This window comes from Phoca vitulina, unplaced genomic scaffold (genome assembly GCF_004348235.1).
Source record: "Phoca vitulina isolate PV1807 unplaced genomic scaffold, GSC_HSeal_1.0 scaffold49, whole genome shotgun sequence".
Lineage (NCBI taxonomy): Eukaryota > Metazoa > Chordata > Mammalia > Carnivora > Phocidae > Phoca > Phoca vitulina.
This window is the reverse complement of record NW_022589752.1, coordinates 3200295-3226565: the sequence shown is the minus strand read 5'-3', so window position 1 is coordinate 3226565 and position 26271 is coordinate 3200295. Positions and strand designations below refer to the sequence as shown.

At 37.2% G+C, this 26271-nt stretch overlaps 1 protein-coding gene across 1 annotated transcript in view; it reads right to left on the bottom strand.

The window, feature by feature from the left end:
• Positions 1–26271, bottom strand: part of LOC116649638 (lymphoid-restricted membrane protein) — a 77599-nt gene that overhangs the window by 31279 nt on the left and 20049 nt on the right. The window contains 6 exon segments of the mRNA XM_032432629.1: positions 1455–1505; positions 4175–4292; positions 7396–7554; positions 8669–8747; positions 8838–8914; positions 11450–11630. Coding sequence (XP_032288520.1) covers positions 1455–1505; positions 4175–4292; positions 7396–7554; positions 8669–8747; positions 8838–8914; positions 11450–11630 — 665 coding nt within the window.

Below are 26271 nucleotides of genomic sequence, written 5' to 3'. Positions count from 1 at the left end.
ATGGCCTTGCTGTCCCTCAAAAAGAGCTGGCAGGCTAAGCCTGAGGACTTATAGCTACAGTTTCCTCTGCCTAGAATGCTCCTTCACTGATAAACCTCCTTTCGTTCTGATCAAATGATTAACTTCATAGGGCTACTTTTCCTTTAAATTGCACTGTCCCGCAATTCTGTTTTCTGCTTTTCTTTCCTCCATAGCACTAATCACCACCTAACATGCTAGTTCCTCATGGGCTTTTCTACGTAACCTTGTATGATCAACACCTAGAATAGTGCCTCCTAGCTCACAAAGGTCTCCCAATAAGTATGTGTTGAATGAATGAATGTAACTACCCAAGCTATTGTGCTGTTACTCTTCACAGTGCATCAGATTTTTACCACCCAAAGGAATCTCAGCTGGTAGTGACATTTATATGCTTTTACTAATGCAAATCAATAATTGCAATGCTCTCATGATGAAGGGTTCCACATCTTCCTCCTTCTACCTCAGTTCTAAATTCAGTTCTGTACAATTCTTTGATGCTAGTCAGTCATCTTAAATATGAGGAGAAAAATATCTTATACTGAGAGCTTAACTGTAAAGCACTGGTTTCATGAAAACCTGGCCTTGTTGCTATACCATGTCTAAATCTAATGTAGGGTTTCTTGACAATCTTTTAATTGTTCCTTTCCAACCCACTATATAATTTCTTTAATGTCCGGTTGGCCCGTATTTGAAATAACTCTTCATCACAGACTGTTTATCACAGCTTAATAAATAGCCCTGATAAACTTATAAAAAGCCCAAATTAAAAAACTATACATAAACTTAACATTCAAAAGGTACTTATAGAAAATTTTCCTCCAAAATATTAACTTACAAGTAGCTCTGTTACCTGTTGCTTCAATGCTTTAACTCTGTTGCTTAAAAAACTTAAGGCATAGGACTTTTTAGATATTTTACTAATATTTCCTAACACATATGAAGTACATTATGATTAACCAAATAGCTTCATATGCAATATCTTAATCTCCAAAGTAACTGTAGGGAATAGGTATTATTAACCCCCCAAAAATAAATGGTTTTTCCAAAGTCAGACTTTCAGACCCAGTGACTAGGTCTTTGATTCAAGATTTTTTCCAGCTAGTTCAGTGGAATAATAATGGAAAATTAATAATGTCTACCTTTTCCTTCTTGATTTGTATACTTTTTATATGGGTTAATTTCATTTTATCTTAAATCTGAATTTCTTAAACCCCATTTCTTCCATGGATAATTACAAAGGCAATAATGTACTTCTGTTCAGACATGAAGGTCCTATCCACTCTTCCTCACTTGTCATTTTACAAAGCAAACTGGTCTTTTCGTTCACAGGAGTCTGAATATTCACATGATTTCTGTTTAATCCAGGGTCAGAACTCATGCTTGTATGATTTCCATATGTTTTTCTCTACCTGTGTTTAATAATTTCAGCATACCTCTTCTTGGAGAATCCGAATCTTAAGAATCAGAGCCCGGTTTTCTGTCTCCTGATTCATTAAGAGAAAGGAATTAAAAAGTATTTAGAAGTTTTTGAAAATACCACTTATTTACCTCTAAGGCTACTGACATTCTTTCTGTTCATCAACTTTAAACATGGTGTTGACATATCACAAAGGAGCTTGGTCTGAAAATATTCTCAATATGAAGCTAAGCCTTTGGCTTCTAGTTTCTTGGGATTTATAAGATATCACTCTTCTCCTTGACTCAATCTGACAGGGAGGGAAAGAGGAAAAACAAAAAAGGAATAGCCTGGCTTCTTTCCCTGCTACATTCCCACTGTCCACTTATGACAGGTAGTATGAATTCATCTATTTAAATGGCACCTTGAAATCACAAAAAGTTCTAACTTTCTACTTGAAGCTGTGGATGTTCTCAGATTCAATATTACCAGAACATATGAATATCAAAAACTATTTTATATTTAAGAGCCCAAAATTCAGAACCACAAGAAGAAAAAATATTCTAGGACAAGATAAATGCCAAAATGTTAACAGCAAATCTTGTGGATAGGATAAGTTAAGGATTTTATGGGATTTTATTTTTTCTTTGTTAATAGGCATTTTTTTTTTTTTTTGAGAGAGGGAGAGAGCATGCGTGCGCATGCACAAGCTTATGGGGGGAGGAGGAGGGGGGCAGAGAAGCAGAGAGAGAGGGAGAGAGAGAATCCTAAGCAGGCTTCATGCTCAGTGCAGAACCCAAACCTGGGCTCAGTCCCACAACCCTGAGATCATGACCTGAGCTGAAATCAAGAGTCGGAGACTTAACTGGCTGAGTCACCCAGGGACCCCTGCATTTCCTCATTTTATAGCGTGAACAGGTATTACCTTTATAACATAGAAATAAAAGGGGAACCAGCTCAGGTTAAGATGTCATTGGTATGAGAATGAAAGAACACACACACCACGTAATTGGAATCTGAAGACCTGAATTCAGTCGTAGCTCTACGTTTATTAGATAATTGACTTTGAATAATCAAAACATTTCTGGACTTCACCTATAACTATTAATTTTTTTAATTGAAGAATATCAACTTCTGTTTTTACCTCACAGAATTTCTATGACCAGTGAGGTAAAGTAGTAAAAATTCTTTTGAAATTGTAAAACACTATAAAATGCAAAAGGTTAGGATTGTGTATCTAGGATTCTGACTTTGTAACAGTCACAACTAACAATATTGAGCCCTAGGAGGAAAAAGGACATTGATGATTTTACACGTATTAACTTATTTAACCCTCCAGCCCTAGGGTAGGTAGTACGGTTATCTTCATTTTATACGTAAGGATGCTAAAGGTGAAAGAGGTTACATGGTTTGCCTAAAGTTACACAGTCGCTAGAGTCAGGCCTTGGATGTCAGTAGTCTGACTCGCAAGAATGGCTACTTGCTCATTTCTCAGCATTTCCTCCACATGCAAGTTCCTTTGTGGTCCCAAACTGAGTCTTTCCTATACTGCATTCAGAGACTTGCAGAGTCACCTGACACTCAGTGAGTCTAGTCCCCACATTCGTGCTGAGGCAAGAGCTAAGCTAATCTGTGTTGGTTGTGGGAGTGACATAGGCCTGGAGCCCAAGTCTCCTGATGGCTTACAGATCTAAAAAGGAATTAGTCTGAATGACTTTAATCCGACCCCACCATTGTCAGCAATGCTAGAATACTGCTGGAATATATCAGGATTTGGAAGATGATTACTAACGCTCTAGATAATAATTTAACATTCTCAATTTAGAAACTTAGTTTTCAATTCAGTTTAACTTAGGTTTTAATTAAAACTTAGCTTGAATTTAAAGCTTAGTCTAAACAATGTTTTGCTCTAAAAATTTCAAGCCTGTGTTTATTTAGCGTAAGGACTGATTTATGGGGCTTCTTAGTAATCTGTAAGTACTCAGATAATGGATTTTTTTTAAACCTGAGAAAAAGGTGAAAATTTGATAGGGAATTTATTTTTTTAGAAAATTCAAGTGGTTTTTAGTATCAGGTATTTATGAATTCACCTATCAACTTCAGGAAGCATTCCAGAGATCTTCTAGATCTTCAGAAACCATTGTGAATATGACTGAGTTTTGTAAAGAATTTTAATCTTGGCTGAAAAGAAAAACAGTCTATCCTATTTGCCTTTACTTTTCTAAGTATTACCAATTCATTCATCAGCCTACTGACTTCTGATTTTTTTTTTAAGATTTTATTTATTTATTTGTCAGAGAGAGAGAGATAGTGAGAGAGAGAGCACAAGCAGGGGGAGTGGGAGAAGCAGAGGGAGAAGCAGGCTCCCTGCTGAGCAAGGAGCCCGACGTGGAATTTGATCCCAGGATCCCGGGATCATGACCTGGGCTGAAGGCAGACGCTTAACTGACTGAGCCACCCGGGCGTCCCTGACTTCTGATTTTTTAAAAAGGTTTTTATTTATTTGTCAGAGAGATAGAGAGAACACAAGCGGGGGAGCGGCAGGCAGAGGGAGAAGCAGGCTCCCCGCCAAGCAGGGAGCCCAACGCAGGACTCAATCCCAGGACCCTGGGATCATGACCTGAGCCAAAGGCAGATGCTTGACTGACTGAGCCACCCAGGCGTCCCCCTGACTTCTGATTTTTGCCTCCAAATAAACCCTCTTGGATTTCAGTTATGTAAACTATATGCCAATTTCAAATTACTTGGCTGACTTACTAATTGTTTGTTCTGGGCTAAAATCATGGTCTTCTGCTCTTCAGAAGCATTCATACTAATTTTCAGTTCCTCCAGTTCTTCTTTTAACAGATTTGTTCTCATAATAGCTTGGTGGGCACTGTGGGGGTGGGAGGGGGAGGCAGTGAGCAAAACCTCAAATATAACCGTCAAAGATACAAAGTAAAGCCAAGGACTATTTTTGGACCCAAGCTGAAAACCACTAAAGGCTTAAACCAGATGCCAACAATAGTAAAAATACACCCATGATCTTTCACAGTCCTTAGAAAAGGAAGAGATTCGGGGGGAGTGTGGGGGGGCAAGAGAGATAGAAGGAAACAAACATATTCTTGAGGATAAAGATTTGGAGTCTCCCTTTGAAATTCATCATTGGCTGAATCACATGGTTCTTTCCTTCCACTAAGATATAATATTTAGTTAATGCAATTCTACAAGTATTTATTGACTAATACCATGTTCCAGGAGCTGTATCCTGCAAAGAGGCCTATGATGGTGAACAAGAGACACAGTCCTTGCCCTTGTAGAGGTTACATACTAGTGAAGGAGAGGACAACTAAACAAATTATTACAAATAGTGTCTATGTACTTTACTTTAGAAGTTTATTATAGCATTGTTTACAATACCAAACAACCTAAATGTCCAACAGAAAAAAAACCCTATTAAATGAATTATGGTAATCCATATCATGGAATTGCTTATTTGTATTCCCACTGGATTATAAACTGTTTTCTGAGCAGATCTCAAAGAAGTTACTGTTCTTTTCCTTGCTAAGGAAATTACACTGATCATTCAACAAATGTTCATGGAGCTCCAACTCTGTACCAGGCATTATGTTAGGCCCTGAAGAAGACAAAAATGAGTCCAAGCATGAGAACTCTACCTTCCTGGAGTTTATAGACCAGAAGGGTAAACAGACCATCATAATTATAATACAGTGTGATAAGAACCAAGATTAGAGTGAACCCAAGTTCTGTAGACACTGTGTAAAAGGCAGACAGCTCAGATAATGGGAGGGTAGGGGTGGGGGGAGAGAGAGAGCAAACAGCAGCCCATTGAGGGGCTGCAAGCAGTTAGATATTTTTGGAACCTAGAGTGAAAAATGGGAGTAGAGCTCAGCAACAGAAACCCTGTCAGAAAGGACTCTGCAAATTGAATTTCATCCTGAAGGTGATAGGGATCAATGGAAGTGTTTAAAGCAGGGACATGATGTGGTCAGACTAGCATTTAGGAAGAGCATTCCTGCCCATGTGGCACTAGTTTTGGAAAGGCAGGGAGACGAATCAGGAGGCTGCTGTAGTGATCCAGTTGAAAGATGATGTTTTGTTGAACTAAGTAGTAGATTCCTCTAAGACATAGATTTTTTTTTTAAGATTTTATTTATTTATTTGAGAGAGAGAGAGCACAAGCAGGGGGAGTGGCAGGCAAAGGGAGAGGGAGAAGCAGATTCCCTCCTGAGCAGGGAGCCCAATGCGGGGCTCGATCCCAGGACCCTGAGATCATGACCTAAGCTAAAGGCAGATGCTAAACAGCCTGAGCCACCCAGGCGCCTCTCAAGGCATAGATTTTTTTTCTTTTTATTAAGGCAAAGATTTTTAAGAGAAACTGAATTATTATATTTCAAATAAATAATAAATAAAACTATTGTGGAATGGAGAAAACTCAAGGTAAGCAGTTCTTTTTATTTATTTTATAGATTGGTTTGGAGGCTGGACTGGCTGGTCGAAAATTATGAGGGAAAGAATCCATGGTCAGAATGCTTTACTGTCTTTTCAAGTTAACTTAGAACTTTTCTGTTCAAAATTTTAGGACCTATAACATCTGTAACTGCAGACTTTGTGAGAACTTTGCTGCTTTTTCCCCCTGAAGTTTAGGCATCTCCTCACAACCCATTTTACCAGTACTTGATACTATGTGATATGTCCCCTAGGTCCTTTATCCCTTTTTATCTTAAGCTAAAGTCACAACTTTTCTTATCATCCATCATCCTTATCATGTACCCTGAAAGCACATTTTAAACCTGGCTTATCAATGAATCTCTCATAATATAGTTGGCCCTTGAACAACATGGGCGTGAGGTGCACCAACCCTCCTAAAATATCTATGTGTAATTTCTGACTCCCCCCAAAACTTAAGTACTAATAGCCTACTGTTGACTGGAAACCTTATCAATAACAGCAATAGTTGATTAACACATATTTTCTATGTTATATGTATTATATACTGTATTCTTGCAATAAAGTAAGCTAGAGAAAATAAAATATTAAGAAAATCATAAGGAAGAAAAAATACATTTATAGTATTGTACTGTATTGAAGAAAATTCATGTGTAAGTGGACCCGTGCAGATCAAATCTGTTATTCAAGGGTCAACTGTACTTAGCATGGGAATTTGCATAGAGCAAGAGTCCAACTGAACCACAGAATGCTCTGGAGAGATCCACACTTGGTCAATAGGTATATTGGTCTTAAATAGACAACACTGCTTTGAATGACATAAAGAATATCATTGCTAGAAAAGAACTGCCAAACATTGCTAGCAAAAATCTAAAATAGTACAGCTGCTTTGGAAACAATTTGGCCGTTCTTCAAGATTCTAACTCTAAGTCACTACACAGCAATTTCACTTCTAGGTATATACCAAGGAGAACTAAAAGCCTAATGTTCACACAGAAATTTGTATACAAACGTTCATAGCAGGAGTATTTGTAATAGCCAAAAAGTGAAAATACCCCCAAATATCCATTCTCTGAAGAATGGATAAACAAAACTGTATGTCCATACAATGGAATATTATTCAGCCACAAAAAGGAACGAAGTAGTTCCATATATGCTACATGGAACCTTGACAACATGATGCTAAGTAAAAGAAACCAGACACAAAGGTCACATATTGTATGATTCCATTTATGTGAAATGGCCAGAACAGGTAAATCCATAGAGACAGAAAGCAGATTAGTGGTTGTCAGGGGCTGAGGGGAAGGGAAATGGGGAGTGACACTTAACAGCTATGGGTTTCCTTTCAGGAGTGATGAATTGGATCATGATAATTGGCTGCACAACCTTGCAAATACAGTAAAAAAACACTGAGTTGTGCCCCTTAAAAGGGTAAATTTTTATGCCATGTGAATTATAACCCAATTTAAAAAACAGATTTTTTAAGAAGGGAAAGCTCCCAGCACACTGTACCCTTCTCTATGAGTCACCTTTTTATCTGATGGCGTAACTCAGTACAATCCTCTGATAATTGGCAGTTAGCTTCTTCCAAGGTTTCTAATGCCGATTTAAACTTATTATTTTCCTCCTCCAGTTTCTGCTTGTGAAAATGCAGGTCTGCTACATAGGTAATCAAATCAGAAACTTCTCTGTGGGTGAAAGAATGAATGAGAATCATCTTCAACATCTCCAAACCCTCCTGATCAAAATAAAGCATATATCACTGTGCAACTTTCTACTTTATCCCTTTCGATCCTAGTAAGTGTAGTCCATTTATATAATAAATATTTATTCAAGCATTGTTACGGTAGCAGAGATTTTTCCAAAATTGCCAAATATTCAGCATCGGCCAGCAGTGAAGTCAGCTGCCACAGCTTTGTTAATTCTTTTCCACTTGGCTTCTAACACTTGCCTCCACCTATGAAAAGTTTCCATTTCTGCCCGGGTCATGAGAGCTTCTGAAATAAACTGACACATTGTTACTCTTTCAGCCAAGGGATCTTGGCAGGTTTTAATAGGCCTTTAACTAGGAAACAATTCCTAGAGACTTATGTTTGCAGCCTGTAGCTCACAGTTTAGTATTCATCTTTCGTAATATTTTCTACAGTGTGTTAATGTTTTTGTCACCCTTGATCCTGACATTAGAGCCCAGGCCCTTTGAGAGTCTAGACCGCATGTTTCATGGAGTCCCAGGCCTTCTCTTCCTCTTTGCCATCTTATCCCAGTGCTTAGCACAGCTTGGGTACATGGTTCCTACCACACATTTTTGCGTGGGCAAACCTAAAGTAGCAAAGAGAACATAAGGGAGAGAGAGAATTGCCTCTCCTTGATATCTAAAACTTACACACCTTTAGCAGAAAACAGCCTTTGTCATTCATATCTAAAAGTATCTATTAAAGAGGTGCTTTAAAAACAATCACCCAAAGAGCTTAAGGTCAATGTCATAATTTTACTTCAAATGGAACTTGTTTTCCATGGAAAGCACATGAAGTTAATGTAGGAGAAGGGTTTTATTAGTGAGGAAATGTTAATTTATATAATACTAGTCTTATATAAATTGTGCTCCTAGTGAAATTAGTTCTAATACAATTGGGATAGAATAGTCAAGAGTTAAATAAAAGATTGGTTAGCCCCCCCCCCCACACACACACACATACACAAAGCTAAGTGGCTTTATCGTAAGTAAAACATGTAGACCTATGAAATAAATGAGAAAAAGAAATAAGAGGTACTTGAGAAAGCATTATAAGTAAGAATGCTTACATGACTCCTTTAGACATATCTCCACCCAAAGCCTCGAAGCTCCATGACGTACATTCTGTTTTATCTGTGGTCATCTTAACTGAAACACATACAAGAGTGTTTTATGAAAAATCCATTTCTCCAAACCACAAGAAAGTGGCAGAACAAACAGGAAGAAACACATGCATACTTGCTCTACTTGATTTTATGCTGTCCTGTTCAAAAACAGAATCATCGGTGCCACCTGATCCACCATGCATTCTTTCCCTGCAACCAAACAAAATCCATGAGCTAGGATTCTTTGCCAGCCCAAAGCTCGGCTAATTTTTCAGATGTGCTCTGTAACTTCTCTATTCAGGTATTTCTTTCTGAATTTTAAAACTATCTATTCATTAGCAACTATTTGGAGTTCGACATTGTGCTTAGATAGGGAATAGAAAAGAGAATTAAGGCATTACCTCTATCTTCCATTAACTTTTAATCTAACCTGAAAAAGAAAATGTGCATGCAGAAGTAGGCAGGTAATGATGTGCAGCAGTTATGATTGGGGACGGGAGGTCTCAAGGGATTAGGAAGTCAACATAGTTTGGCGTAATAAGTTTGCAGAGATAACAAGACTGTGGGATTTGAAAAATTGGGAAGGAAAAGGCATGAACAACTAATACTTTTATGGTGCTATCATTTTTCCTTTCTCATGGAAAACCAAGTTGAACCTAAATGAATTGTACTTTGAGCATTTACTCCTGAAATTTGGGGAAGGCTCTATATAGTCCACTATCCAGCACGTAAATTCTAGCTCTAACCCTCAAACATATTAAAGTTTCAACCATTTCCTTTTTAAGAGTTTCTATACTATGATTTTAAGTTTTATTTAATCTTTCTAAATGCCAAATACTTAGACTATCTCTTTGGAACAGCTACAAAATTCTCTAGATCTGTACTAACATCTCATTGTGTTTCAATGTGCGACGTCTGTCAGAATAATTCATGCACCACTTCACTATTGATAGCTATATACCTATCACCATTTGAGCTTCTGTTCTATTTTGTGCTTATTCCTCCCATATTTTTCTTTACTTTTTTATAATTGGAGTTTTTTTCTTTTGCTCTCACACCATTTTATAATAATTATTAATACTTTTATTATACAAACCTAAGTATTTTAGAAAAATGGGAAAATGCATAAGAAAAAAACAGAAAGATGAAACCATCATGGGAAGATAATCATTTTGGAATATATTCTTCCCAACTTTCTTTATGCATATTTTTCCTTGATAAATATGGGTTTATAATACATATATGTATTTATGGTCATATTTGAAATAAATATATATGAATATTTCTCTTCTCAAATGTTTATCTAATTATAATTTTGAGTGACTATTTAGGATTCTAGTGAATGGAAGTATTATAATTTATTAATCTGACCCTCTATTTTAAAATTTGTAAGTTGCTTATATTTATCACTGTCATAAACCTACATATATGGTTGGTTATTCTTCTTGAAGTTACATGACTAGCCCAAATACATCACATATTTTTAAGGGTTTGATATATATTCCTAAATCGTTCTTGAAAAAACTATGCCAACTTGCACTACCAGCAACACTGTATGAAAGGAGGCTTATTTCTCCACCTGCCCTGACAACATGGGGTAGAGTTATTCTTTTAAAACTGGTATGTTGTCTTTATTTGTATTCCTTTGATTACTAGTAAAATTAGATATTTTTATGTATTTATCTTGCTTTTGTGATTAACTCGTTCTTAGCAAACAACATTTTGGTCATCTTAAGTCATCTAGACATCCTAACCCTACGTGAAATCTAGCAAGTTTTGTCACTTTTTAGGCTTGCAGTGTTATTTAAGAAAATTCCTAGTATATATAAGCTGATAGCTGGAGATCGGTGGCTGATTAAAGCCAGAGAAATTAGGCTTCCTGTGAAAGAAGGTAAAATTTCTCCAGGATCCACCCAGGCACACCTGACATCATGCATACTCTTCTCCTTCTTTTTCTTTTTCCAATTCCACTTTTTTCCTTTTCCCTTCAGCTTCTCTTTATCCTAGGCTTTCAAATTATATTCACTCCCTAATTATCCTCACTGACCTCTAAAGGGCACTCACTCTGTGTTTAAATGCATTTGGAGATTTGCCGGTCATTATCAATAATTTGCTTCACTCCTATGTCAGCTCAATTCTTTGTGAGAACATAATAATATGTGCTGCCCCTAATCACAATAAATGGATGTTATTAGGATTAACATAATTAATATAATACATTCTCAAAATATGCTTATCACCCCCATGTGTACACATACACTCCTCAGCATCATTATCACTTGGAAATATGTTAGAAATGCAAATTATCAGGCTTCACCCCAGACCTGCTGAATCATGGTTGGGGGGCAACAATCAGGTATGATAAATAGTTCAGGTGATTCCAGTACATGCTAAAGTGTGAGGAGCACTGGATTATAGTACTTCCATCAACACATACACACACAAAAACAGTGATTAGCATTAATTGTAGTCAGTTGTTAAAACAGAACCTGAATATGCATCCTGCTGGGACTATGATTACCATTTTTTAAAAAGATTTATTTATGAGAGAGAGAGAGAGAGCTCATGGGCTTGAGAACAGGGGGGAGGGGCAGAGGGAGAGGGGGAGGGAGTCTCAAGCAGACTCTGCACTGAGTGCAGAGCTGGACACGGGGCTCGATCTCATAACCATGAGATCATGACCTGAGCTGAAACTAAGAGTCAGACACTCAACCGACTGTGCCACACAGGCACCCCAATGATTACCATTTGTTTCTACAGCAAGCCATCCATTCTTTCATGATGGCACGAAAAATTTCCAGGTCCACATGTAGGTCTCCCTTTTCAGGATCAAGTATGTTCCATAGCTCCTCAAGTCCACTATCTTCAGAATTTTGACTACTTGCTTGTCTCAGGTAATCTATTATCTTGGCAACTCCAACTGAACCTTAGGAAGAAAGACAAATTAATTTTGAAAGATGTATTTTTTTTTAATCAGAGAGAGAGAGAGAGAACACAAGCAAGAGTGGCAGGCAAGGGAGAAGCAGGCTCCCTGCTGAGCAAGGAGCCCGATGCGGGACTCAATCCCAGGACCTCAGGATCATGACCTGAGCTGAAGGCAGCCGCTTAACCAGCTGAGCCACCCAGGCATCCTTTTTGAAAGATGTATTAAGATTATGTTTTAAAAGTGAAGAGTGAAGTGCTCAACTCTTTCAGGACCCTTGCGCTCTGGAATGTACCAGGTGTGTAGATTTGGGAAAATTTCTTAATCTCTTTAAGCCTCAGTTTCCTTATCTGTGAAATGGGGATGATAAAAACTACCATACACAGTTGTTGTGAGGTTTAAATATGCATGATATATATACTCAATAATCACTTGTGAGAGTAATCAAAAGGCCACATTCTTTTTTTGTGTCTCCCATTCTTTCCTTAAAAAGCATTCAGTGAGGGCACCTGGGTGGCTCCGTTGGTTGAGCGACTGCCTTCAGCTCAGGTCATGATCCTGGAGTCCCTGGATCGAGTCCCGCATTGGGCTCCCTGCTCAGCAGGAAGTTTGCTTCTCCCTCTGACCCTCCTCCCTCTCATGTGCTCTCTCTCTCTCATTCTCTCTCTAATAAAAAAATAAAATCTTAAAAAAAAAAAAAAAAGCATTCAGTGAACACCAACAGCATCTTTCACAGAAGTAGAATAATCCTAAAACATGTATGGAACCACAAACAACCCCAAATAGTCAAAGCAATCTTGAAAAAGAAAAACAAAGCTGAAGGCATCACAACCTTAGATTTTAAGTTATATTATAAGGCTGTAGTAATCAAAACAGTATGGTACTGGTACAAAAATAGACACATAGTTCAATAAAACAGACTCCAGAGCCCAGAAATAAACTCATGCTTATATGGTCAATTAATCTATGACACAGGAGGCAAGAATATATAATGGAGAAAAGACAGTCTCTTCAGAAAATGCTGCTGGGAAAACTGGACAGCTACATGCAAAAGAATGAAACTAGACCACTTTCTTACACCACAAACAAAAATAAACTCAAAATGGATTAAGGGCCAAATTGGTGAGATATAAAACCATAAAACTTGTAGGACATCTGGGGAAGATGGCAGAGTAGGAGGATCCCAAACTCACCTCATCCCATGGATACATCTAGATAACACCCACATCAGTATAAACAATACAGAAAATAGGGGCACCTGGGTGGCTCAGTTGGTTAAGCAACTGCCTTCGGCTCAGGTCATGATCCTGGAGTCCCAGGATCGAGTCCCGCATCGGACTCCCTGCTCAGCGGGGAATCTGCTTCTACCTCTGATCCTCCCCCTCTCATGCTCTCTGTCTCCCATTCTCTCTCTCAGATAAATAAGTAAAAAATCTTTAAAAAAAAAAAAAAAACAATACAGAAAATAACCTGAACACTGGCAGAACAGACTCTCCACAGCTAAATGTAGAAAAGAGGTCACATCAAAAAAGGTAGGAAGGGTAGAGACATGATTGGGAACCAGACTGACTCATGAGACTGTCCGCGGGAAGGAGGGACACCACAGGCACAGAGATCAAAAAGGAGCACACCCCACACCAGGCATCCTAGGCATGGGGGATCCCCATTGGGAAGATGTATCCCCATAATATTTGGCTTTGAAAATCAGAGGGGCTTAACTTTGCATGTTCTTAAAATCAGTGGGGTTTAACACCCAGAACCTTAGAAAGCAGCAGGCATGGCTCTGGGAGAGCAGGAGGGCAGCAGGAAATGGAGTCCTGCCCTTAAGAGACAGCATAACAACACTGCTGAGATATAACAGAGAAGTGGCAATCTGAAAAATACCTGCAATATATGGGAAGATTTATTTACTAATTTTAGAACATGTGCAGGAGGGACAGAGACCATTGGGAGACTCCTCCAAGAAAAAAAGTGCTGGCAAGCACCAGCCTTTCCCCCTGCCCAGTCTAGATATATGGACACCTGCAGGAACCTGCACAGTGTGAACTCTTTCCACCTAGCATGTTAACAGTGACCCTACCCCAGCTTTCTCCTGTGGGCCCACTCAATCCAACATACCCTCAGCAGGAATCCATCCAAAGCAGTGCCCCATGCCTGGCAGTGTGCAAGTAGCCCAATAGGGACCAGCACCACTCCAAACTGACACCTGTCCCAGGGAGAGGGGAAGATAACCACATACATCAGTTTGACTATGGCCCCAAAAGTGGACAGGGGGCAGACATCTGGTCTGACTGTAGGCCCCACCCACCAAAGAAAGCTTCTCAGGGGACAACACAGGAAGAGAGCCTTGCAGTTCTGTGTGACTACAGCTCTTGCGAACACCCAATCTGATCCAACTCAAGCCAAAGGTGGCTCCAGAGTAGCCCATTAACCACACAGGGACCAAATCCTGCCCAAACAGGAAGGAGAACTATTGCAGATGACTGAACTGAAGGCAAATGTGGCTCAGCCACGACAGTAGGGTGAACACAAAATACATAGGAGACACTCCTGAAGTGTCAGGTGTTGGTGAACAGGAGACATTGCACTGCAGGGCACTACAGGACCTCCACTTCATTAGCCCACCTCTTTCAAGAGCAAGAGATGGAACTGAGTTTCCTAACACATAGAAACAGACAAACAAAGTTAGACAAAATGAGGTGACAGAGGAATATGTCCCAAATGAAAGAAGAGCACAAAATCACAGCAAGAGAGCTAAATAAAACAGAGGTAAGTAATATGCCAGTTAGAGAATTTAAAGTAATGGTAATAAAGATACCCAATGGACTTGAGAAAAGAGTGGAGGATCTCAATAAGACCCTCAACAAAGAGAAAGAAAACATAAAAAAGAACCAATCAGAGGGGCGCCTGGGTGGTTCAGTTAAGTATTGGATTCTTGACCTCAGCTCAGGTCTTGATCTCAGGGTCATGAGTTCAAGCCTCCACTGGGTGTGGAGCCTACTTAAAAAAAAAAAAAAAAAGGATCAATCAGAGATGAATAACTCAATACTTGGAATTTAAAATACACTACAGGGAATAAATAGTAGACTAGAGGAAACAGAAGAATGGATGAGTGACCTGGAGAACAAAGTAGTGGAAAGAGATCTAGTTGAACAGGAGAAAGAAAAAAGACTAATAATGAGTATAGATTAAGGGAATTCAATGACACCATCAAGTAATAATGTTGACATTAAAGGATCCCAGAAGGAGAAGAGAGAAAAAGGGAAGAAAATTTATTTGAAGAAACAGCAGCTGAAAACTTTCCAACCCTGGGGAAGGAAACACAAATCCAGACCCAGGAGGCACAGAGAGGGCACAACAAAACCAACTCAAGCAAGTCCATACCAAGACACATAGTAATTAAAATGGCAAAAAGTAGTGATAAAGAGAGAATTTTAAAAGCAGCTGGAGATGGGTACTTTGGTGGCTCAGTCAGGTAAGTGTCTGACTCTTGATTTCAACTCAGATCATGATCTTGGGTGGGGGGGTCCCTGGGAATGAGTCCTGTGTTGGCCGCTGTGCTCAGCAGGAACTCTGCTGAAGATTCTCTCTCCCTTGACCCTCCTCCTGTGCACGTTCTCTCTCTCTCTCTTTCTCTCGCTCTCAAATAAATAAATAAATCTTTTTTTTTTTAAAAAGTAGCAAGAGAAAGAAAACAGTTACATACAAGGGAAACCCCATAAGGCTCTCAACTGATGTTTAAGCAGAAACTAGGCAGGCCAGAGAAGAGTGGCATGATATATGTTCAAAGTGCCGAAAACAACAACAACAACACAAAAAACTGCAACCAAGCATACTCTCTATCCAGCAAGGCTATCATTCAGAAAAGGAGAGATAATGAGTTTCCCAAACAAAATTTAAAGGAATTCATGACCAATAACCAGCCTTACAAGAAATGTTAAAGGGGATTCTATGAGTAGAAAGACAAACAGGAGTAAGAAAAGTAGGATGCACAAAAGCACTACAATTAAGTATATCTATAAAAATCAGTCAAGGAATTCACAAAAGTATGAAACTATATAGCAAAAATACAGGTGGCAGAGGAGTAAAAACTTAGTGCTTTAAGACGGGGTTCAAACTTAAATGGCCATCAATTTAATATAATGTGCTATATGCATAAGATGTTATATATAAACCTAATGGTAATCACAAATAAAAAACCTGTAACAGATATGCAAAAAATAAAAAGAAATGAATCCAAGCATATAACCAAAGAAAACCAGCATGGAAAGAGCCCAAATGTCCATCGACTGATGAATGGATAAAGAAGTATGGTGTAAGACCTGTACCCCTGAAACAAATAATACATTATATGTTAATTTAAAAGAAAAGAAGATATGGTGTATATATACACAATGGAATATTATTCGGCCATCAAAAAGAATGAAATCTTGTTATTTGCAATGACATGGATGGAGCTAGAGTGCGTTATGCTAAGTGAAATAAGCCAATCAGAGAAAGACAAATAAAATATGATTTCACTCATATGTGGAATTTAAGAAACAAAACAGATAAACATAGGGGAAGGGGGAAAAAAAGAAAGGGAATCAAACCATAAGAGACTTAAATATATAGAACTGAGGACTGATGGAGGAGAGGCAGGCAAATAGGTGATGGGTATTAAGGAAGATGCTTGTTGTGTTTAGCACTGCGTGTTGTATGTAAGTGATGAATCACTAAATTCTACTCTTGAAACCAATATTATATTATATGTTAACTAAGTAGAATTTAAATAAAAATTTGAAAAAAAATCACACACAAAAAAGATTTAAAAACCAAAAAAAGCCCAAAATAAAACAAATAAACAAACACAAATGTTAACCTCTTCCAAGGACACCCTCACAGACACATCCATAAATAAAGTTTGACTACTATTTGGACATCCCTTAGTCCAATCAAGTTGACACATAAAATTAACCATCAAACTCTGTTGTAGCCATTAAGAAAACATTAAAAGTAGCCAGTATTTGGGGGAGTCTTGTGCTTTCTATATCTGAGAAGAAGAAATGCCCCTCTGTAGAATTCTTAAGGACATGTAGTAGGTAAGCTATGGGAGTGACCTTGAAAATCTTAGCAAACACTTCTTATCAGAAGGGTATAGATTTGTGTATATTAAGATTTGTACAGATTAAGATAAATGGGCAAATACTTCTTGAATGTCATAAGAACCAAATATAGAAACCAATATTCTAAGCTTCCACTTTGATGAATTTCTATCCTTTCTGTCCCAATGTAGCATTTCTTTGAAGCACAAATTTTGATTCCTAAGATTCTATTCTATGCTGTAAATCATAATGCATGTCCTTATGGAAAAATAAAAAATTGTATGATATGGAAAAAATAGAAAGAAAGAAAACCAGCAAACCATGAAAGAAGAGAGCAAGAGAAGAAAGGAACAAAGAAGAACTACTAAAACAACTATAAAATGATGGACATTGGGGAGGGTATGTGCTATGGTGAGTGCTGTGAATTGTGTAAGACTGTTGAATCACAGACCTGTACCCCTGAAACAAATAATACATTATATGTTTAAAAAAAAAAGAAGAAGATAGTAGAAAGGGAAAAATGAAGGGGGGGAAATCGGAGGGGGAGATGAACCATGAGAGACTATGGACTCTGAGAAACAAACTGAGGGTTCTAGAGGGGAGGGGGACAGCGTGGTGGGTTAGCCTGGTGATGGGTATTAAAGAGGGCACGTACTGAATGGAGCACTGGGTGTTATATGCCAACAATGAATCATGGAACACTACATCAAAAACTAATGATGTAATGTATGGTGATTAACATAATAAAATAAAATAAACAACTATAAAACAAGCAACAAAATGGCAATAAGTACATACTTATCAATTACTTTGAATGTAAATGGACTAAATGTTCCAATCAAAAAACTAGGGTGACAGATGGATAAACAAGCAAGAACCATTGACATGCTGCCTGCAAGAGACTCATTTCAGACTTAAAGGCACATGCAGATTGAAGGTGAAGGGATGGAAAAGCATTTGTCATGCATATGGAAATGAAAAGAAAGCTAGGGTAGCAATACTTAGACAAAATAGACTTTAAACCAAAGACTGTAGAAGGACACTTCTAATGATAAAGGGAGTAATACAAAAAGATATACCCCACTTACATCAATAGATAGATCATCTAGACAGAACAGCAACAATGAAACAGTGGCTTTGGAGGATACATTGGACCAGATGGATCTAACAGATATATTCAGAACATTCCATCCAGCGATACCTGGTGGCTCAATTTTGCTGATCTTTTCAAAGATGAAAGGAAGGGAGGGAGGGAGGAAAGAAAGAAAGAGGAGGAAGGAAGGAAGGAAGGAAAGAGTGAGAGAGAAAGAAAGAAAGAGAAAGAGAGAAGAGGAGGAGGAAGGAAGGAAGGAAAGAAGGAGAGAGAGAGAGAGAAAGAAAAAAAGAAAGGGAGGAAGAAAAGAAAAAAGAATCAACACAACAAAAATACAAAGGATTAGGATTATAAGAAAATATTATGAAAAATTATATGCCAACAAATTGGACAAACTAGAAGAAATGGATAAATTCCTAGAAACATACAACCCACAAAACTGAATCAGAAAGAAATAGAAAATTTGAATATACCAGTTACCAGCGATGCGACTGCATCTGTTAAAAAAAAAACAAAAAAACAAAAAAAAACAAAAAAAAAACCAAAAAAAACCCTCCTGACAAAAAAAGTTCAGAATCAGATGACCTCACAGGTGAATTCTAGCAAACATTTAAAGAAGAGTTAATACCTACCCTACTCCTCTCAAACGATTCCGAAAAAATAGGAGAGAAGGGAAAGCTTCCAAATTCATTATATGCATCCAGGATTATTCTGATACCAAAAACAGATAAAGACACTACAAAAAAAAAAGAACTATCGGCCAATATCTCTGATGACCATAGATGCAAAAATCCTCAACAAAATACTAGCAAACCAAATCCAAAACATTAAAAAAATCCTTTTTCATGATCAAGTGGGATTTACTCCTGGGATGTAAGTGTGGTTCAATGTTTGCAAATCAATCTATGTGATACATCACATCAACAAGAGAAAGGATAAAAACCATATGATCATTTCAGTAGAGCAGAAAAAGCATCTGACAAAGTACAACATCATTCATGATAAAAAAAAAAAAAAAACTTTCAACAAAGTAGGTTTAGAGGGAGCATACTTCAACATAATAAAGGTCAGATATGAAAAACCCACTGCTAACATCTTACTTAATGGGGAAAACCTGAGAGCTTTTCCCATAAAAGCAGGAACAAGACAAGGATGTCCACTCTCACCACTTTTATTCAGCATAGTACTAGAAGTCCTAGCCATAGCAATGAGACAAGAAAAAGAAATAAAAGGCATCCAAATTAGTAAGGAAGAAGTAAAACTTATCACTATTTGCAGATGACATGAGACTATGTATAGAAAACCCAAAGACACCCCCCCCAAAAAACTACTAGAACTGATGAATTCAGTGAAGTCACAAGATACAAAATCAATATACAGAAATCCATTGCATTTCTATACACTAATAATGAAGTAGCAGAAAGAGAATTTAAGAAAACAATCCCACTTACAATTGCACGAATACCTAGGAATAAACTTAACCAAGTACATGAAAGACCTGTACTCTGAAAACTATAGAACACTGATGAAAGAAATTTAAGATGACACAAATGAATGGAAAGATATTCCATGCTCATGGATTGGGAGAACAAATATTGTTAAAGTGTACATACTACCCAAAGCAATCTATAGATTTAATGCAATCCTTATCAAAATACCAACAGCATTTCTCATGAAATTAGAACATATAATCCTAAAATTTGTATGGAACCATAAAAGACCTCAAATTGCCAAAACTATCTTGAAAAAGAAGAACAAAACTGGAGGTATCACAATCACAGATTTCAAGATATATTACAAACTGTAGTAATCAAAACAGTATGGTACTGGCACAAAAATAGACAAATAGATCAATAGGACAGAAGAGAAAGCCTAAAAATAAACCCACACTTATATGGTCAATTGATCTTCAACAAAGGAGGCAAGAATATGCAATTGAAAAAAGACACTTTTCAAAAAATGGTATTAGGAAAAGCTGGTATTGGACACCTACATGCAAATGAATGAAACTGGACCACTTATTTATGCCATACACAAAAATAAATTCAAAATAGATTAAAGACATAAATATGACTTCTGAAACTATTTCAAAAAAAAAAATAGAAATGGAGGGAAAACATCCAAACTCATTATACAAGGCCAGCATTCCCCTGATTCCAAAAGCAAACAAAGACTCCACTAAAAAAAGGAATAGAGGCCAATATCCCTGATGAACATGAACTCAGAAATTCTCAACAAAATACTAGCAAATCGAATCCAACAGTACATTAAAAGAATCATTCACCACAATCAAGTGGGATTTATTCCTGGGTTGCAAGGGTAGTTCAATATTTGCAAATCAATCAATATGATACACATTAATAAAAGAAAAGATAAGAACCATATGATCTTCTCAACAGATTTGACAAAGTATAGCATCCATTTTTGAGAAAAATTCTCAACAAAGTAGGGATAGAAGGAACATATCTCAACATCATAAAGGCCATATACAAAAAATGCACAGCTAATGTCATCCTTAATCAGGATAAAATTGAAAGCTTTTCCTTATGGTCAGGAAAAAGACAGAGATGTCTACTTTCACCACTTGTATTCAACATAGTACTGGAAGTCCTAGCCTCAGCAGACAACAAAAAGAAATAAAAGGCATCCAGATCAGCAAGGAAGAAGTCAAAACATTCATTATTTGCAGACAACATGACACTATGTAGAAAATCCAAAAGACTCTATCAAAAAATTGGTAGAGTGATACATGAATGTATCATGTATCTAGAACTGATACATGAATTCAGTAAAGTCACAGGATACAAAATCAATGTACAGATAACTGTTGTATTTCTATACACCAATAATGAAGCAACAGAAAGAGAAAACAAGGAATCAATCCCATTTACAACTGCACCAAAACCCATAAGATACCTACGAATAAACCTAACCAAAGAGGTAAAAGATTTGTACTTTGAGAACTATAGAACACTTATGAAACAAATTGAAGATGACACAAAGAAATGGAAAAACATCCCATGTTCATGGATTGGAAGAACAAATATTGTTAAAATGTCTATACTACCCAAAGCAATCTACATATTTAAAACAATCCCTACCAAAATACCACCAGCACTTTTCATAGAGCTAGAACAAACAACCCTAAAATTTGTATGGAACCACAAAAGACCCCAAATAGCCAAAGCAATCTTGAAAAAGAAAAGCAAAGCTGGAGGCATCACAATTCCAGACTTCAAGTTATATTACGGAGCTGTAGTGATCGAGACAGTACTGGCACAAAAAGACACATAAGTCAATGGAACAGAAAACCCAGAACTGGACCCACAACTATACGGTCAACTAATCTTTGACAAAGCAGGAAAGAATATCCAATGGGAAAAAGACAGTCTATTCAACAAATGGTGTTGGGAAAACTGGGCAGCAACATGCAAAAGAATGAAACTAGACCACTTTCTTATACCATACACAAAAATAAATTCAAAATGGATGAAAGACCTAAATGTGAGACAGGAAACCATCAAAATCCTAGGAACATAGGCAGTAACCTCTTTGACACTGGCCATAGCATCTTCTTACTAGACATGTCTCCTGAGGCAAGGGAAACAAAAGCAAAAATAAACTATTGGGACTACATCAAGATAAAAAGTTTTGTACAGTGAAGGAAACAATCAACAAAACTAAAAGGCAACCTTTGTAATGGGAGAAGATATCTGCAAATGACATATCTGATAAAGGATTAGAATCCAAAATCTATAAAGAACTTATCAAACTCAACACCCCAAAAACAAATAATCCCATTAAAAAATGGATAGAAGACATGAAAAAACATTTTTCCAAAGAAGACATCCAGATGGCCAACAGACACATGAAAAGATGCTCAATATCACTTATATTCAGGGAAATACAAATCAAAACTACAATGAGATATCACCTCACACTTGTTAGAATAGCTAAAATTAATGACACAGGAAACAACAGATGTTGGTGAGGATATGGAGAAAGGGAGACCCTCTTATACTGTTGGTGGAAATGCAGACTTGTACAGCCACTCTGGAAAACAGTATGGAGGTTCCTCAAAAAGTTAAAAATAGAACTATTCTATGACCCAGCAATTGCACTACTAGGTATTTACCCAAAGGATACAAAAATACTGATTCAAAGGGATACATGTCTCCTGATGTTTATATAGCAGCATTATCAACAATAGCCAAATTATGGAAAGAACCCAAATGTCCATTAGGTGATGAATGGATAGACAGTATGTGGTGTGGGTATACAAGAGCATGTGCACGCGCGTGCGCGCGCGCGCACACACACACACACACACACACACAGGAATATTACTCAGCCATCAAAAAGAATGAAATCTTACCATTTGCAATGACATGGATAGAGCTAGAGAGTATTATACTAAGTGAAATAAGCCCGTCAGAGAGAGACAAATACCATATGATTTCACTCATATGTGGAATTTAAGAAACAGAACAGATGAACATGGGGGGTGGGGGGAGAGAGAAGCAAACCACAAAATATACTCTTAACTACAGAGAACAAATTGAGGGTTGCTGCAGGGGAGGTAGGCAGAGGGATGGGTTAAATGGGTGATGGGCATTAAGGAGGGCACTTGTGAGGAGCACTGGGTGTTGTATATAAGTGATGAATCAAGAAATTCTACACCTGAAACAAAACAAACAAACAAAAAAAACTGATTACAGAGAAATCTCAATCTCTAAAAGGAAACAGTACAGATGAAATTTATTTCAATAAAAGAAACTAGAAATTAAAGACAAAATGGGAAAAGAGAAAAGAAATGAAAAAAGAGAAAGAAGGAAAGAAAGAAGAAATAAAAAGAGAAAGAAAGAATGAGAAAGAGAAAGAAAGAAAAAGAAATATCTATACAATGCAATTTAGAACACAAGGGAGAGAAGAGACAGGACATTTACCGAAATGACATGTTCTTTTACTACTGGAATCACAGATCATAAGAATATTTTAAGTCATGCCTCCTGCCTGACATTTGTAGAAAAGACAGGGAAAAAAGAATTGTGTTGATCTACATTATTTGGTTGCATCATTGTATTTCATAAAATATGCCTGATTTTCTATAGGTCCCAATATGTGTTCATGATCCAAAAACATAATGTGAGGTTCTATTGTTTACATAGCTGGATCATTGTAGGATCCTACAAATACTGACAAATATCATTTCTTTGTATAGCAGTCAATATTAAGAGATAATTCACAAAAATGTGAAGACTAAAGAATCAATAGCAGATGCTGTAAATTACTAGAGAAAATGAAAATAAACATAGGAATGAGTTTGCATTAAAAAAAGAAAAAAGACCTAAATATGAGACCTGAAACCATAAAAATTCTAGAAAAGAACACAGGCAGTAATTTCTCTGACACAAGCCATAGCAACATTTTTCTAGGTATGTCTCCTGAGGCAAAGGAAACAAAAGCTAAAATAAACTATTGGGATTACATTAAAATAAACAGCTTCTGCACAGTGAAGGAAAAAATCAACAAAACTCAAAGGCAAACTTCAAGATGGGAGAAGATATTTGCAAATAACATATCTGATAAAGGGTTACTATCCAAATTATATAAAGAACTTATACAACTAAACACCAAAACAAAACAAAAAAACAAATAAGCCATTAAAAAATGGGCAGAAGACATACACAGATATTTCTTCAGAGAAGACATCCAGATGGCCAACAGACACATGAAAAGATATTCAACATCACTCATATTCAGGGAAATGCAAATCAAAACCACAATGAGATATCACCTCACACCTGTCAGAATGACTAAAATAAAAAACACAAGAAACAACAAGTGTTGACAAGAATGTGGAGAAAAAGGAACCCTCATGTACTGTTGGTGGGAATGCTAACTGGTGCAGCCACTCTGGAAAACAGTATGGTGGTTCCTCAAAAAGTTAAAAATAGAATTACCATATGTTTCAGTAATTCCACTACTGGGTATATACTCAAAGAATACAAAAACACTAATTTGAAAAGATACATGCACCCCTATGTTTATTGCAGCATTATTTACAATAACCAAGATACAGAAGCAGCCCAAGTATCCACTGATTGATGAGTAGATAAAGAAGATGTATACACACATATCATATAGGAATGAATTTGCATTTTAAAATGCATTATATGTATTTAAAAATGCATTATATATCCATAATGGAATATTACTCAGCCATAAAAAAGGATGAGATTTTTGCCATTTGTGACAACACGGAGGGTATTATGCCAAGTGAAATAAGTCAAACAGAGATAAATACCATATGATTTCACTTATATGTAGAATCTAAAACAACAAAACAGTAAATAAACCAACAAAAAGCAGAAACAGACCCATAAATACAGAGAACATACTGATGGTTGCCAGAGAAGGGGTGGGGGGGATGGCCAAAACAAGTGAAGAGGAGTGGTAGATACAGGCTCCCAGTTATAGAAAAAGTCATGGGGAGGGGCATCTGGGTGGCTCAGTCGGTTAAGCATCCAACTCTTGACCTTGACTCAGGTCATGATCTCAGGGTCATGAGATTGAGCCCTGTGTCGGGCTCTGTGCTCAGCTTGGAGTCTACTTGAGATTCTCTCCCTCTGCCTCTGCCCCTCCCCTGCTCACTCACTCTCTCTCCAAGTAAATAAATAAAATCTTTAAAAAAAAAAAGAAAAAGGATAAAATGCACAACAGAGGTAATATAGTCAGTAGTATTGTAATAGTGTGGTATGGTGACAGAAGGTAGCTACACTTGGGGTGAGCACAGCAGAACGTATAGACTTGTTGAATCACTATGTTGTACACCTGAAACTAATGTAACATTTTATGTCAACTATACTTCAAAAATAAAGTTAAAAATTAACTACTGCATATATTTTTCTCAGGGCACGAAAAAAGTGTTATTAGTTAAATATGAAAATGCGAGGAGAAAACAAAGGCATTCAGCATCTAGCCTAGATGAAATTTCAGTCTCAAGTAAGTACTTCGAATCTTTTTTGGGTAAACTGATGTGGAGAGGCCATTCTTAGATACAGTCATTCCTACTATCACATTCAGAAATTAAGTTAGTAACTGACACACCAATCTTATTTGAGCTTAAGACTTGTCTTTTACTTCTAACTGAAGCCTGCCTTGAGATCTATGCTCTGGGGACAGGGTGGATGCAGGGGTGAAGATTCTTCCCTCAAGGAGGTAAATATAGACTAACAAAAGCCTGAATAACTTTAAAGAGAGTACAGCTAGTCCCCAGCTTACAATGGTTTGATTTCCAACTTTACAGTGGTTGCAAAGTGATACACATTCAGTAGAAATTGTACTTCAGATTTTGAATTTTGATCTTTTCCCTGGCTAGTGATATGCAATATGATACTCTTTCTTGATGCTAGACAGAAGCAGTAAGCTGCAGCTCCTAGTCAGCCATGCGATCACAAAGGTTAAGAACAAATACATTTACAACCATTTTGTACCCATACAACCATCCCGTTTTTCACTTTTGGTACAATATTCATTACATGAGATATTCAATACTTTATTATAAAATAGGCTTTGTATTAAATGATTTTGCCCAACTGGAGGCTAATATAAGTGTTCTGAGCACTTAAGTTAGGCTAGACTTAGCTATGATGTTAAGTAGGTTAAATGTATTAAATGCATTTTTAATTTAGGGTATTTTCAATTTACAATGAATCTGTCAGAGTGTAACCTCATCATAAGTCAAGGAAGATCTGTATTAATTTAATGGCAAATGTCATTTGGCAGTGTTAGGAGGTACTGAGAAGGGGAAAAATACATTTAGAGAGATGATTTTTATTCCTTTTATTTATAGAATTGAAAAGAGAGCTGTGAAGCCAACAAGAATATCTTTATCTTATTTTCCTCCACTAAAACTCTAAGCCCTCTATCACATACCTCAAACTGAAAATACCTCCTGTCATGGATTTTTATGTGTCAACTTAACTGGGCCATGGGATGTCCAAATATTTGGTCAAGTGTTATTCTGGATATTTCTGTGAAGGTATTTTTAGATGAAATGAACATTTAAATTGGTAGACTAACTAATGCAGATTGTCCTTCCTAATGAGTGTGAGCCTGAGTAGAACAAAAACGTGGGCCCTCCTCTAGGTAAAAGAGAATTTTTTCTGCCTGGCTGCCTTTGTTTGAACTGGGACTTCAGCTTTCTTCCTGCTTTTGGACTCAAATGGAACCATCAGCTCTTCTTTGGTCTTGAGGCTGCCTCTAGACAGGAACTATGCCATATGCTTTCCTGGTTCTCATTGGGGAAGCTTTGGATTCAGACTGGAACTAAACCATTAGCTCCTTAGGTCTCTAGCTTCCTGACTTACAGACAGATCTTGGGACTTGCCTGCCTCCATAATCATGTCAGCCAATTCCTTATAATAAATCTATCTATCTATTATCTATCTTTCTATCATCTATC